General features: G+C 41.8%; 1 protein-coding gene across 3 annotated transcripts in view; it reads right to left on the minus strand.

Annotated features, from left to right (window-relative positions):
- The window catches only part of CNTNAP4 (contactin associated protein family member 4), a 250,473-nt gene extending 239,220 nt beyond the window's left edge, over positions 1 to 11,253 (minus strand). For 2 of the 3 annotated variants that reach the window (XM_088652651.1, XM_060280113.2), the window contains exon 1: positions 10,848 to 11,235. In XM_088652651.1, coding sequence (XP_088508777.1) covers positions 10,848 to 10,932 — 85 coding nt within the window. In that variant the 5' untranslated portion in view covers positions 10,933 to 11,235. Of the gene's footprint in view, positions 1 to 10,847 lie in introns of all 3 variants that reach the window. The other variant, XM_088652650.1, reaches the window with a different exon arrangement.
- Positions 11,254 to 16,565: the final 5,312 nt, after the last annotated feature.

Raw genomic sequence — 16,565 nt, forward strand, 5'->3', positions numbered from 1 at the left:
CTCACAAAAGATCATGTCATTTACCATAGCTGCCAAATTATCCCTTTTTTTAAGGGATTTTCCCTTATGCTGAATAGGCTTCCTCGCGAGAAAAGGGAAAACTTGGCAGCTATGTCATTTACAGTGGTTTCGTGCAGCACCCTCCTCAATGAACTTCAGGCACACGGCAAATACTTTCTTACTTCAACAGGTATTTTAAGAAAGTGTTTGGGTATATGCCTGAGTTTATGATCTTTTTAATTATTTTAGTCTCTGTATAGCTTGTTTTTATGTACACTGCTCAGAAATGCTAATTAAGCAGCAATACAAATACCATAAATAACAAACCACCTGTGTTTACTTGTGTAAGGCAGGGCTGTGGAACCTGTGACTCTCAAGATGTTGTCAGACTTCAGCTCCTATAAGCTCCAGCCAACATGGTCAATGGTCAGGAATGATAGCAGTTGCAGTTCAACAACACCTAGAACAGGACTTCCCAAACTTGGGTCTCCAGCTGTTGTCGGTCTACAACTTCCATCATCCCTAGTTAGCAGGACCAGTGGTCAAGGATGATGGGAATTGTAGTTCAAAACCAGCTGGAAACCCAGGTTTGTGAAACCCTGATCCTGAGGGTCACAGATTCCCCGGTTCAGACTCAAGAGATGAGGACCCTATGTTTTCCAGATGTGACTACAATTCTCATTATTCCTGGCCACGTCGGCTGCAGTTTATGGGAGCTGGAATCCGACATACACAAGTTATTGGATGATATCAAATGTACCAAAAAATAATTACAAGTCAATAATGCAACCTTCATCCAATGACATTAAAACAGTTGTATTTTTGAAAGGCTCTTGGCAATCTGTTGCAATTATTAATAAGAAATCCAAGAGTGAAGAGTGCACAATGCTCAACAAATGCTCAGAATAATATTAATATTTGCACACATGCAGTCTCTAATCTAATTGTTTCTCAAGGACACATATGCAAATGTTATTAATGGTGAAAAGATTTGGAGCAGAAACAAACAGACCCTCCACCAGTTAGAAACAGGACATATCTTATTCTTGAGTAGTGCCAAGTAATGAGATACACTTAATAAAAATGTAATTAGTAGACCTGCTTCCCAGCTGGATAGAGTTTTTACTTTTTTATCCCTTATGATTTAAGCCCTTAAGGTAGCTTCCATCATTGCTCTTATTATATAGGTATGGTGTTTAATTCATAATTCTGTAGTTACTAATTTAAAACTACTTAAAAATCCAAATGTTTCCAGGCTTCAATCACATTTCAAATTATTGTACTGAAGGTACTCATTACCTGGAATATAAACAGTATCATTTCCCCCCCCCCTACCAGTCAATGCTCCTCTTTTGCTAGTGAGCCACAACCCAAATTCACTGTAGATAATGAATGTAGTCTTTCAGACCCACTCCTGCTTTTATGGAAATTCCAGTGAAGTCATCAGGGTTCATAGTTTTTACTAATTTTTAATCTGCAATTATATTGTTACTATCAGGGCCATCTTAAGTGTACCAGGCGCCATGGTGCAATGATCCCTCTGGCACCCCTCACCCTCCGCCGGGCAGGGCCAGGTGCAGCAGGCAGCCAGAGGCATGGCACGGCAGGCAGGGGCGCTGCCAGCTGTGCTCCACCTCCACCTGCTCGGCTGAAGTGAGACGGCAGCAGCAGCCGTTGAAGGAAACCTGGACCTGGGCTACCTTCTGCCCACACTCCTTCAAGTCACAGCGAGCACAGATAGCACTGTCCCTGGTCCAGTTTCCCCCCGACGCAGGCAGCTCTGCTGCTGCTGCCGCTGCCTCGCTTCAGCCAACGCTGCTGGGAAAGGAGCAGGTGAGGCGGAGGCGGAGGCGGAGGCATGGGCACCGGCGGCTCTGTGTGCCTCCTTGGTGCGCCCCCTCCTGGGCGGGCGCCCTGGCGCACCGCGCCAGTCAGCCCAATAGGAAGGATGGCCCTGGTTACTATGTTATATGTTTTTCTGTTGTAAACCACACTGTGATCCTCAGATGAAAGACAGTATAGAAATTTAATAATAAATCAATAAATAATCCAAAGATGCCAACTACGTGATTCAGCTTGTGTCGCATGATGTTTCCAGTGTACAAAAAGAGACTGGCACTGGCACCAAGAAGAAGAGGCAGGCAGCAGAAGTGCTCCCATTTAAAAGTCCCAGAACTTTATTTTAGAACAGAATGTGTACAGCATCTAAATCAGTACAGTCTGCATGCACAGCGTTGTAGATTACTGCAGCATTCTATATGGCTTTAAGTTCAGAACCAGGGCTCTCTCAGTGGTGTAGGAAAAGTTAAGCCTCTTGTATTACACCAGGGGTCAGCAATCTTTTTCAGCCGTGGGCCAGTCCACTGTCCTTCAGACCATGTGTTGGGCCGGACTATCTATCTATCTATATCTATCTATCTATCTATCATCTATCTATCATCTATGGGGGGGGGGGATAAACGAATTCCTATGCCCCACAAATAAGCCAGAGATGCATTTTAAATAAAAGGACACATTCTACTTATGTAAAAACATGCTGATTCCCGGACCGCCCGCGGGCTGGATTGAGAAGGCGATTGGGCCGCATCCGGCCCCAGGGCCTTAGGTTGCCTACCTCTGGCATTACACCCTTTTAAAGTTTGGCCTTCAAAGTACAATGCAGGGCCGACCCATTCCCCTTCAGGAAAGAGGAGACATGGAATAGAATTTGGAATTTAAAAAACAATCAGTATATTTCAGGTCTATGTGACTTGCACGTCATACCCCTGCCCCCTTCCATTTCAGTATTATTCTACATTTTTTTTGTTTTAAATCCAAACAAAAACATACATTTAAATAGGTATATTTAAAACATATCCCCCCCACCCCAAAGTACATATTTCCAAGTGTATTTTTCCTTTTCTCAAGATACACATTTAAAAAATGCATTCTGATACCCTACTGCATTGGCACATTTAGGAAATGTGAAATTTGGTGGAGAACAGCATGCACTCAGCTGTTTGCCTTTCAAAGGGACTAGGAGAGAATTTTTCATGCTAGTTTGACTAAGCCATGTACTTTTCAACTTCCTTGAGGTGTCTTTTGTTTTGCTTTAATTGGGCTTTTTCCAATTAGCCTTTGAGGCTAACTCTTAACTGTTCCTCTCTTGCTTATCACAACTTTTGGGAAAACACAAAGGATAAGAGGGAGAAATAGAATACAAATGTCTGAAAAAGAAATCCTGCACTACTCATGTAGGACCCTCCTCATGATTTAGAACCCCGGAATACAAGGGTTCTAGATCATGCAGGGAACCTTCACCAGCAGAAAAGGCTTCCCGGTGCAAAAATCCAGCCACTAATACATGGAGGGCTGTGGGTTACTGTCAGGGATGTAGCAGAAGATGTGGGACCAAGGGTATGTCTCTTTTTCACTCCAGCTTGATGGAAAACCCCATTGCAGTTCTTGGTTCTATGAAAGGAATTTATGGAGGAGCAAAGATTTGGTTGGCAAACACAATAAAAGCCACACTACTCATACATAGGATGCACCCCACTCACACATACAGTAGGTTGTATTGGCTGCTGAGGGAACTATGCTTGTTTACAGAATTTAAAAAGAGTTTAAACAGCTGTCTAGTAGTTGGTTGCTGTCTTGATCACAAAAGCAACCAGATATACAGCCGGAGTTTGCATCAGATCCAGATGAATACCAAATCTGAACTGAAGTGGAGTGTCTCAGGGGGATTTAAGGCTTGTCTGTGACAAAGTGGGACCTGTACGAGCCAGCACAACTTGAAACAGGAAGCCCTGAAGTGCTTCGTGGCATTTCAGAAATTCAGACTAATGATGATGATGATGATGATGATGATATTGCAGGCAAGTATCTACTAAAAGCAACACGGTATCTCTAAATTTACCAAAAACGTAGCCAGATGACAGATGGGAAGCTCCTCCATGGTTGATAAATTTAGATATGATAGAGGTGTCTAAAATTATTCATGGTATGGACAAAGAAGGTAGGAAGAAACATTTCTCCCTCTTTCGTAAGACTGGAACTCATGGGCATCCAATCGAGCTGAATACTAGAAGATCCAGGATAGACAAAATATTTACACAGCACATAGTAAAACTATAGAATTTGCTCCCCCAGGAAGTAGTGTTGGCCACCAACTTGGATGGCTTCAGAAGAGGGTTAGACAAATTAATGGAGGATAAGTCTATCAATGCTACTTGTTGTTGTTTAGTCGTGTCTGACTCTTCGTGACCCCATGGACCATAGCACGCCAGGCACTCCTGTCTTCCACTGCCTCCCACAGTTTGGTCAAACTCATGTTCGTAGCTTCGAGAACACTGTCCAACCATCTCATCCTCTGTCGTCCCCTTCTCCTATGCTCCTATGCCCCTTCTCAATGCTACTAGCCAAGGTTATTATATTCTGCCTCCACTGTTAGAAGCAATATGCCTCTGAATGCCAGCTGTTGATAATCATATGTGGAGAGAGTGCTGTTGCACTCAAGTCCCAATTTGGGGCTTGCCATGAGCATCTGGTTGGCCACTATGAGAACAGGGTGGACTAGATGGGCCACTGACCTAATTCAGCAGGCTCTTATTGTATCCTTATCCTATCAGGGGAAGGAGCAGCTTTGCAAGAGCAAAACTATGTCACTAAGCTTGAGAAAGATGCCAGGATGGGGAGAGCAGAGGAAGAGCTCTGTTGTGAATGACACGTCAAGGTTGTTTTCACAGGCAATGATTTTGCATTGAAAGTGAATTTCTTTTTCATTCTTTCCCACTCCAAGTCAACTTGAAAAGTGCCTCTCCCAAATCGCTTGGACCTATTTGTCTGCTGTTTGGCAGGCTTCTTCGTCAGAATAATCTCTCTCATGTCTGCAATTTCCCCACTGCGGGATGCAGTGGAAGACAGGAGTGCTTGGCGTGCTCTGGTCCATGGGGTGACGAAGAGTCAGACACGACTAAACGACTAAAGAACAACAACAAAGTCCATGGAAGTTCTCATCAAATGGAACACTGCTGATTGTGGTCTCTTTTGGTTATGGTTCACTTAGAAATCTAGATTATAAACAAAACTACAGGGAAGGTACAAAGCACAGTGCTTTTTCCTTGGGGATGCAGGGGGACGCATACCCCTAAACATTTTGTGAATCTAAGTTTGATCTCATTGAAGGGCAGTATTTCAATATGAGTAGGAAAATGAGAGTACCCCTAAACATTTTTTTAAGAAAAAAAGCATTGACAAAGCCTATCCGGAACAAAAGGATCCATAAATGGGACATCAGGAATAACAAGTTTTCATCCTGTTAAAAATCTTTATATAATACAGAGGCATGCTTAGAAGCTGCATGCTCAGAACTGCTCAGAATTTACCAATGAGGGCCAAATTCCCACATTCTGTTGCTTAGCTAGCAGGTGTGAGTGAATATATTCATACGCATGGTGTATGAAAACTATGGTATAATCTGCAAATACAAGCAAACAATTCAATAATTGCACATCCCCAGGTAATCCTCTGGTAGGTAATCCCAAAATTAGCAGTTTGTGGATTCTAGCTAATACTTGTATGTTTGGTGGTGCAATTGAAAGGGATCTGCTCAAGTAATTCATGATATATTTAAGCATCTCCAGCAAAGCAACTTTAGTTGGTTCCCTTTGTTTACAGTTCTTTGTGGCAAATAAAAAATAGGTCCTGTGGACAAAACTATTTATGGCCAGATGTGTGGAGATTTTCGCCTGGAAACCAGAACTTTAAAAAGAATGATAAACCTCAACACTGCAGTTCACTTATTCTCTTATTGCCACTCTTTTCTTGCTCTTTCCATTGGTCTCTGTTCGTTCACTGATGAATTGCAGCTTTCTGTTTAACTTTCCCAGTTTCCTCCCGGTATATCCTTGCCTAGGACTTTTTACTCCTCCAGCAATATCATGCTCAATCATTTCAAAGTCTCTAGCTTTCTTAAACTGCAAGCACTCCTGCACTGTGCTTTTTCAGTCTGTCTCAGGACACCTTATGAGAATACTTCTCCTCATTGCTAGAGCACCTGCATTGCATGCAGAAAGACTCAGTTCTAATCACTAACATTTACAGGTAGGGATGGGAGAGGCCCTGCTTAAAACCCTGGAGAGCCTCTACCAGACAGTGTAGATAAGAACTGAGCTGTGGTCTGACTTGGTATATGGCAGCTTCCTATGTTCCTAAAGCCCACCTTTTGTACAAAGTGTTTGGTTTCAGCTCCTTGTCCTCAGGGCCGGTGTCAGGAGTCGGTATGGCTGGGCATCGGCTGAGGGCACAAATCACAGGAAGGGCACATGGACAAAACACTCTTGAGTCTGCCTTATATGGTTCATTTACAGGATTGCACTGCTAGTCTAACCAGCATCCTGCCAATAGAATAATTGAGGATGCCCTACACTATACTGCCCCTTCATGGATCACTGCTTTGTCATGGCGAAGGGGCTTGAATAACCCCAAGAAACTATGAGCTATGCCGTGCAGGGCCACCCAAGACGGACAGGTCATAGCCGAGAGTTTAGACTAAATGTGATCCACCTGGAGAAGGAACTGGCAAACCACCCCAGTATTTTGCCAAGAAAACTCCATAGATATAAAAAAGGAGAAGCTTTGAGAAGAAAGTGAGAGTTTCCAAGCCATGTTCTGGTTCATGGGGTCACAGAGAGCCAAAAACGACTAAGACGACTAAGCAACAACAACACTATACTGGTAAAAGAAGTAGTATTATCACACTTTAAAGACTGAGATTTTCAGATAGGCTTTCATGATCCACTTCATCAGCTCTAGTCCATGAAAGCTCATGTCACAATAATCTGGTTGCTTTTAAGGTTCCACAAAAACTCTTGCAACCAAAAAACCAAGTTAACTGCATTTGTTGGTTTGAGGATTTAAATCACGCAATAAATACAGAGGAGTCATCGGTTAAAAGCCCCCTCCCCCAAGCTCTGTTCTGCAGAAATTGCAAGACATCTTGCGTGAAAAATATTTGCATAGGCAGTTGCGTTTCTGCACATTGATCAAACTAATCTGAAAAATTTCAGTCACAGATGACTTGAAATGTTTATGAAGTTTAATTTTGTTTTACATAACACTTCATTTCTAAAGAGTTTCAAAGGCGCTGTCACACATATCAAAGTTTCGTGTCACAGTTTCTGGTTCAGAGGTAGGTGCTGTAATACCAACTGGCTGATAAACTGCTATGGAACCATCTTCAAATAAAAATAAACTTTGAAAAAGAAAATAAAAACAAAAAAGACCTAAAGTGGCTCTACTGGCAAAACTCCCATATGTACTCTGAATGCTTCGTTGTAACCCTTTGCAATTTTTTTATTTATGGTTGTATTGGTTGTAACGCTTGTGTGTTTTTGAATTGCTTTGCAAGTTTGAATTCTCTAGGTAGATATAACTTTTTTGCTTGCTTCTTTAACAATATTTCCCATGCTTGACATCCCAACTTTCAATAATATTTAGGAAACAAGTAAAATATGTGCCTTTCAAAGTCATACATTTAGGCTTCTTTTGATAAGGCAGACCAAATTCTGATATCTTAAATATGCATGTACCTTTTTTAGTTTTGTTTTCAATGGTGGATTATCTCTGACTCATGCTAGAAATGTTCAGAACAATGATATATGTGAACAAGGGTCTGTGAACAAAATGGTCTGTTCAAATTTTGTAAAATATTCTCTCAAAGCTGGCAAGCTTTGAATTGATGCAATTATGGCAAAGTCAACTGTCAGTAAGAGAGATCAGTTGTAATTAGTTGTAATTAGAGCAAACCCATTGAAAGCAATGGCCATGACTAACTTAAGTCCATTGTTTTCAGAGGTCTACTCTGAATAGGACTTTGATGCAACCGATTATTTCACTAATAGTTGCCCTAAGCAAGGACAGGAATTATATATATTTTTTTAAAAAAAACCCAAAAAACTAAGAGTGGATCTCAAGGTCTTAGCATCAGAGGATCCCATATGAATGAAATATTAATCTAGAATTAGAGAGTATCATCTTATTTCTCAGCATAAAGGTGAGGTCCTTCATAAAGAAAATCACCGAGAGTCACTTCTTTCTCACCATGCACATCCTTCCACATGTATTTATTTGTTTACTTCCCAGGAATAATAATTATACCCTGCCTCTTTAAAGAAAGTGTCACTCCTATATCCATTTCCTTGAGAGTAAGCCCCACTAAGCACAGTGTTTTACATCAGGGTAATATGATTGAGCATGCCAGGCATGCTCTGGTGTGCTATGGTCCATGGGGTCACGAAGAGTCGGACACGACTAAGTGACTAAACAACAACAACAACATGATTGAACTAAAGCTACACATGTAAGAACACTGTAGCACTTAATTTGAAGCATTGGTGTTTATTGACTCAACTATATACTTTTGTGACTTCTATATGCAAGGAATATAATAGCTGAATCAAAATTGGAAGTCCAAGGCAGATGTGTAAAATGGAAATTATAAATAGACATTTATACTTCCTGAAAAATTTTCACTAAAAGGTCACAGGGATGTATATCCATCAATTATCACAGAAAGGGCATGGCATAAAAAGTATAATGCAACTTTGATGTGCAATGGGAATTTATAGGACGGGGTGTTGTGAGGACACTGATATTAACAGAGAAGGATAATACATGGAACCAATATAGTCCTACCCAACCAGAGTCTTTGGGAAAATTATTAGTTGTTTTGAAAATTATAATATTCATCACCTAGGTAAAGCTGAAGAAACTCACTGATTTTTGCATTCCTCACCTGTATGTTTGAAGAATGACTACGGTATTATTCACTAGATCGCAAAGGCATTATTGCTGCACATGAAAAGCGGTATCTTCCTAGCATTCAATAAACCAGTATTTTGTTGTCTCAAAGTGTCAGAAAGTAAATGCGGTAATCCATCCACATATTTGATGTTTTTATCCATCATTATTTTGTGCTGAGAGGATGTTTGCTTTCTCTCTCTCTCTGTATATATATATGTCTCTGAGCCTTGCTTCCTAAATTGTAAGAGTGACCTCTAGTGCTTTGCTGTTTCATTATAGTTCCCTGTCCTATTTTGCTATAGATTTAGTACGTCTTCCGCAAGCATCCGATTTAATTCTGTTCATAGTGCAAAATGTTATTAATGTGAGATTCAATTATGATGGCCTTTTGAATTCATGAAGTGCACAAAGCAGGAGGATGAAGAAATTGTTTCTAAACACACACACACACACCACCAAATCTGGATAAATTGCAGTAGGGGGCTATCAGGAAGAACTTGTTATTCATGTTCAGGATTCCTCTGTGCACTTGAATGTCAAATGAGGTGGCATGACTGGATGATAACAAAAGATCAGTTTGGTCCTGCAGAGCATCTGTTGTTTTTGTGATAGCATATATCAGTTCTAAGCCTTGAAAGCACAAAGCACCTGATGAAATCAGAGAACTTCCACTTTCCGCATCTATTGCTTAGATCAGGCATAGGCAACCTTGGCTCTCCAGATGTTTTGGAACTACAACTCCCACGATCCCTAGCTAACAGGGCCAATGGTCAGGGATCGTGGGAGTTGTAGTTCCAAAACATCTGGAGAGCCAAGGTTGCCTATGCCTGGCTTAGATGTTCTCAAGGAGCTGCCCCCTTCGAAGAGTGGTATAATGTTATTCATGAATTCATACCAGCCCCAACACTTGGTTCCTCCAACTATAGACACCGCTTTTTCACTCTGATTCCCACACTGCACATGTGGCACCTCCAATGAAAGAAGTATGCAAATTTTAAAACAGCAGCTAGGTCATTTAAGCTGCAGTCTTACACACACTTCCCTGGGAACAAACACCCATTGAATTCAATGGAACTTACTTTTGAATAGACATGCATACTTTAGGTTTGCAGTGTTGGTGCAAAATGAAGCCTATCTTTTGTGAGGGCTTTGAGGACCCCTGAGATCAATTATCAAGTACATAAAACTGAACGCACTCAGACATTTGTCTGTGATGCGCTTTGTACATACCAGACAGTCATATCTGATTCTGCCTTAGAAGCTTTTTACCCCAAATTCTAGGGTGCTGAGGCAGCAATCCTGAATACACTTGCCAGGGAGTGAGCCCTAGTGAGCATAGTGGTACTTACTTCTAAGTAAGTGTGTATAGGATTGTGCTGTGACTCTTAAGTTTGAGAGTTTCAGTAGGCTTTTCTTTACAATTCTAATATCCAGGTTTTATTGAGGGGGGGGGGACTTTACATGCTATAGCTAACACTCTGGTCACACATGAACATTAACCTTTTCGTAATCGATGAGCATCCTGTAAAATCTCGTTCTCAACATTCGCTCCTCAATTACGTTTGCCATGCACTTGTGCTCTACAGTACAAAGGAGTTCCTCATAATTCATGGATATACGGGGGAAATTGTACATTGCTAAAAGCCAAGCTGATGGAGCAGCAGCAGCAAATATCAGTGTGCCTCTAATCTCCATAAATGACTTAACTCCTTGCAAAATACTGTGCTGATATATGAGTAGCAATATTTTTTTAGAAAAAGAAATAAAATGAGAACATGCAGTTAAATAGCGAAATGCAAATTGCACATTATTTTGGAGCATGGCTTAGTCCACACTGCGCTCTGATTACAGTCTGGTAAAAACGATGAAATGTGGGAAATTGCATTTCTGAGCCCCTGGAACATTTTCATCTCATTTACCTGCTGTTAGTAATTTTTTTTGCCCCAGCAGCACTGATTTCTTTGAAGAACTGCATTTTAAAGTCTAGATCTCATTATAATAAGCTGTAAGTTTATCAGGACAATCTGGTACAAGTTTTAAAAAAAACCATATGCAATACTTACATTTGTTCCCTGCTACTAATATATTCCAATGGTGAAAAGGGACCAGAAACAGCAGCTTGAATAAGGTCTCCGTGAAAGAATCCATGTTCTCATTGATGGAGGCACCCAAAAGTGCCAGAGTATTAGGAAACAGGCACTTCAGTCCTGTCCTTGCCTCCTCTCCTCTCCTTTCTCTTTCTCTCTCTGCCTGTCTTTTCAGTGCTTCCCCAGTAGCCAAGGAGCTCAGTCAAATGCACTCTGCATCTTCTCGCTCCCTCTCTCTCTCACACACACACACACCACAAGATCTGCTCCCCCCCCCACCAACAACAGCAATCCCCGAAGAGCAGCTGCAAGAATCTCTCCTCTAATTTCACAGAATCACTCAGAGCTAAACTGCTCGACTACCCTGTACAGTTTGGTTACTGAAGCTTCACGTTCATAATGTGTCCTGGACACCCCTTGTGGTGACAGGTAGGAAATGTGAGTCTATGATGAAAGCCAGACAATAAAGAGAACAGCCTGCACATGTGTGCCTGTACAGCCTCCCTGCCTGGATTATGACTGTTCCCAATTCTTTATAGTCATGCAGCGGGAGCAGGGAAACAGAGGAAGAGCAAGAGAACAAGGAAGATTCCCCCCACCCTATTTGTTTCCATTATGACCATCCTTTTTCACTGAAGTCTGCATTTAATGACAACTTTCAGCTGCCACACCACTGACAAGAACGGAAGAGAATGTTACAGTTTAACATCGGGAATTGCTCTCATGCAACAAAACTGTAGTTTGCCTTTACATGTGCAGTCAATCTTGCATTCATCTGTACAATCCAACATTCATCTCCCGGCGACGCTGCAGAACGTTCCCTTGAGACTATTTCTTTAATGAGACGTGGAGTGCCTGGATTTCTGTAAATTGTAATCCCGCAAATATGTGACACGCTACTTCAGAGGCTCAATCTTGCCGTTTATTTTCCACATTCAGAGAGTTTAATCATGAGCATAAAAGAGACCAAGCCGGAATGACTTTGAACTAAAACAATGAATGTTGAAATTGCAGAGATTGGGGGGGGGTGTTAGTGAAATATTGCACAGGATTTGAAGTTTTAAATTCTACAGAGAGAGTCTGCAATCAAGCTGAAACATGAATTACTGATACATATGATAGTCTTTAGACATAAAGTTAGATGGGATTCCTATTTATAAGAAAACATGCCACCTTGGAGTCAACCATAAAAAATGCCTTGCAGTCCTAGAAAAGGTAGAAGTGGCTTTGTCATTGCTGGTGCTTATATTTCCTACCTATAATAATCATTTCCAGATATCCCCACTGTGTAAAACAGCTTTAGAGTAGACTGAGACAATCAAGTGGGATTGCTGAGACATGCCACTGGAATTCTCTAAATTGAAGCATCATATGCATATCTACTTAACTTACTTGTCTGATCAATTGCCGTTGTCACCATATAATATGCTTGCTGAAATTGTAAAACTACTTATTTCGATTTGGGTAAATAGGACGTCTTCAGATTAAATGAGTTTGCAGACTCAGAGGAAATGGGAAGAGGTACCAAAAAACTAAAAGTAATTGGAAAAGGCTGGTTTCATACTGGGTGCTAGAAAGTAGTATTGTTTCTTCATGAAGAATGCATAATATGCATTAATGCAGGTCTTATTTGGCAGCAAAGGGTTATTATATATGGTATTTTTCGGACTGCAAAAGAGCACCCTGCCTTCTGGAACTGTTGCCAGTTAGTGTTAGAGTATCTCTCCCCCTGCTTACTAAAGTTCTCAATCTCTCAACACTTAGATAACACTTAGGGTCAATTCACATATATATTAGAGCAGAAATTTGTAACACAGAGAAAGCAGCAAAGTAGGGCCACCCACAGCACAGACGATGTAATATGAAAGTGTATACATGCTCTCTAATTTGCGTGAACCTTCTCGCTAAGAAAGGGAGAGAGGGAGAACAATATCACCAAACCGACATGTGCACAAATAAATGAACTCAGTGCTATTTTTTCTAGAAAAAGAGATGCTGGAACTCACCCTTATCCTCTTAGAATGGCAATGGTGCCCACCTGAGAGGTGCCAGTACTGAGTTCTGATGAGTTCCAGCTGGGAAAAAACCCTGAATGTGCTGTAAATTGTCTGCCTCACAAACCACAATGTGGTTAGACAGTGCATATTGGGGTTCATCCTGTCCCACTGAGTGTAAATTTGGTGGAGTGTGCATACTCTGGGTTAAGAGATGAAGCCACATCTCCCAACTTGGTATCCTCCAGATGGTTTGGACTACAAATCCCGTCACGCTTGACCATTGACCATGCAGGTTGGCAAATGGCACAGACCCACAACAAATTGACTTCCCTGGTGTCCAATGTCGCCCCTCATCCCATTTATTTTTGCATTTATTGAGTAATTTTTTTAAAAAAAATAATAATGATGTGTAAGCTGCACCTTCATCCAAACATTGATTCTGGGGCAGTATACATCAGCATTCTAAATACAATGTTAGAATGAAACAATAAAAATCAAACCAACATAATAAAATCTGAGAGGCAATAAATCAAAACTACCCAGTCAGCTAAAACAATACAATAAACGTTTTTTTTAAAAAGCCTGGGCAAATAAAAACATATTGACCTGGCGGCGAAAAGAATACATCGTCAGCATTGGTCTTTACCTCCTTCATGACAGTATTCCAAAGCAGGGGTGCCATCACTAATTTTTTATTTCAAATGTAATACTTTTGAATCTGTGGGGCAGTTCCACAATTAGGGTATGCCACAGAGAGTGCCTGAGCTTCCGAATGTGGCAAACCTACAAAGATCTTAAGAGCCAAAGGGTCTGCGGGGAAGGAGGAGCCCTAACACATTTAGGCTTTTAAACGCTAATGTGAGCACCTTGAATTGAGCCTGGAAACAGATTGGCAACCAATGAAGCTATTTTAAAACAGGAGTTATATGCGATCTAAATTAAACAGCAGCCAATAACCTGGGCGCTGCACTTTGGACCATACAGCATTCCCAGGTCATCTTCAAGGGGAGTCCCACATACAGCACATCACAGTAGTCCAACGTGGAAGAGCATGGAGTCTAGTTGCCAAGTCATTTCTGTCTGAAAGGGGAACGGTGCTTCTTTTGAGGTTCAGTCCCAATTCTTTGCCGCATCCAGCTCATCACCACCTCAAAACAGTATAAGGATCAACTGCCTCCTCTGATTCAGCTAGAGCTGGGTGTCATCTGCATATTGATATCGCTTCAGTCCAAATCTCCTGGCAGCCACAAGACAACTCTCATGGTGTAGAGCAGCAGCCTTGAAGCACAATGCCCCCAACCCCCAACTTCCCTGAGATGCTACAGAAGGATACAGTGGTCAACATGTTTGAAAGCTGCATAGAAATCAAGGCAAACCAGCAGGATTACGCAACCCATCTCTCTCCCAGCAAATGCCATCAACCATGGGAGTTTCAGTGGAGTGGACAAGCCTGAGATAGGGCTGGAGTGGATCCAAGCAATCTGTTTCCTCCAAGCATGCCTGAGGATGGATTGTCACCAGTTTCTCGTGAACCATGCCCCAAAGGGGATATGCGCCACTAGGTGGTCCAGTAATACCTTCTCGAATGTCTGCCTCGTCTAGCGTCCATTCCGTGAATGTCCACGGCAAACCCGGAAGTACCGGAATGGGTTACTTCTGGGTTTGCCGCTCACACATGTGCAGAAGTGCCAAATCGTGCTTTGCGCAGAAGCACAAACTGCTCTGCACGCGTGCACAGACGCCAGCACTTTGCCCTGCATCCTTTTCAGCTAGCGGCCAGGGCTCCGGAACAGATCCCAGATACGAAACAAGGTACGACTGTAGTTTAACACTTCTGGGTCCAGGGAGGTCTTCTTAAGGATGGGACCCTGCCTGCTTCAAGGTGGATTGTACTTCCCCTTCCTCCAGTGACACACTCCTTGGATCCATCCATTCAACCTGCTATGGCTAGCTCTAAGAAACCAAGATGTGTAAGGATTAAGGGGGCAGATCGTTGGCCTGCAATACAGTGACACCTCTGGTTACGAACTTAATCCATTCCGGAGGTCCGTTTGTAACCCGAAACAGCTCGTAATGGAGCCTCCCACTGCTGCCGCGCTCCCGGCGTTCCGGTGAGTTCCAGCTGGGATTATAGGGCTTCAGATAAGTAGCCTCAATGTTTAGCCTATTTATGTGGGAAAGACTTTTACGTAACAGTAAATGCGCTCAAGCTTGATTCTAATGTGAGCTGTGACATCAGTAAGAAATGTCTGTCAAATTCCACTTATCTCAAGTTAATTCACTGCTTAAGCATGCAAGGTCTCCTATTAGACAGAGGGAGGCAGCTGCCTCGGGCTGTTGATTTTGAGTATCGTGAAAGGGCAGCAAATTGTGAGTTATTAAATTTGTTATTAGATTCTTCTTGCTGGGGAGGAGCAGAGATGCTTGTGGGATTTTCTGGTTTGGGTGCCAACATAACTTGTCTGGCCTTAGTGTGGTGATGGTGCAGAAGATGTGGTTGCCTCTCTTGTTTTTGCTTCAGGCAACTAAACGCCCTTGGCTGGCCATGCAAGAATGTTCTGGACTGAATGCACATAAGAAATAGGTCAGGCACAAAATCCTTGACAATAATTCTCCACAGAATAACCTTTCAAAGATTCCAATCAAGCAACCTGAGGGCTTCATAATTATTATTCTGATATTACAAAAAAACAAAACTGGTGGTGATTAGTGCCGCTCTAAGCAAATATTTGTCCTGCAAAGGGACAGAGATCAACTAAATCAAAAGTCTGAAAGCAAGATAGGTCCCAGGTTTTCCTCTGAGTAAGCTACTAATCAATACGGTTATCTATCTGTTTTTATAGCTACACAAAATGCCCTTTTTGTACAATAGCACTGCTGCCTATGTTATACACAGAGTCCCAGAAATAGATGTTAAAAAGAGCTATAGTTGGCATTCTAAAGGTTTGTCATTATGGCCTTCCTTCAAATACTATATGATTTGTAACATGAAGTCTGGCTAATAATAGCAAAATAATATTTGGCTCACCTTGACCACCACAATCTCCCGTGTGACCTCATCACATCCTACACCCGCGAACACACATACACACCAAACCCCTGTTGTTAAAACATTCTCCCTTTCTTAGGACTCAAGAAGCTATTTAACTTCCTTGCTTGAAAGGCCCTTTATTTCTTACATCAAATGTGTACTCTTGAAGGACTCAACTCTCACCTCTACAGCCTTGCCAAACTTTAAACCTGTTTCTTCTCCTTACTTATTAAAAGTCCTTCCTACTGTCCTTTTTGTAGTTTGCCGACATTAATCATCATGCCATTTAATGCTATCGTGGTGGCCTTTTTTTCATGACCCCTCTTCAGGAGGAAAAAAAAAGCATCCTTTCTGCTCCAAAGGATCTTCTTCTTCGTCTCTCTCTCTCTCTCTCTCTCTCTCTCTCTCTCTCTCTCTCTCTCTCTCTCTCTCTCTCTCTCTCTCTCTCTCTGACTTTATTACTAAAGAACAAGATGTATCCTAAACTAGCCTAACTGAAGTACAAATTAGAATTTCCCCATATTTGTCACCTGCTTTAGCTGGGTATCCTAGGCCAAGTGGTCTTCTGTCCATCCCTCATGTGGAGGAATCGAGAATCACTGTGAGTATCTCTTAATAAACCTTTCTTTCTTCATCACCACCATCCTCAATGCCCCCTTGACCTCT

Source organism: Zootoca vivipara, chromosome 10 (assembly GCF_965207765.1).
Source record: "Zootoca vivipara chromosome 10, rZooViv2.hap1.1, whole genome shotgun sequence".
NCBI lineage: Eukaryota > Metazoa > Chordata > Lepidosauria > Squamata > Lacertidae > Zootoca > Zootoca vivipara.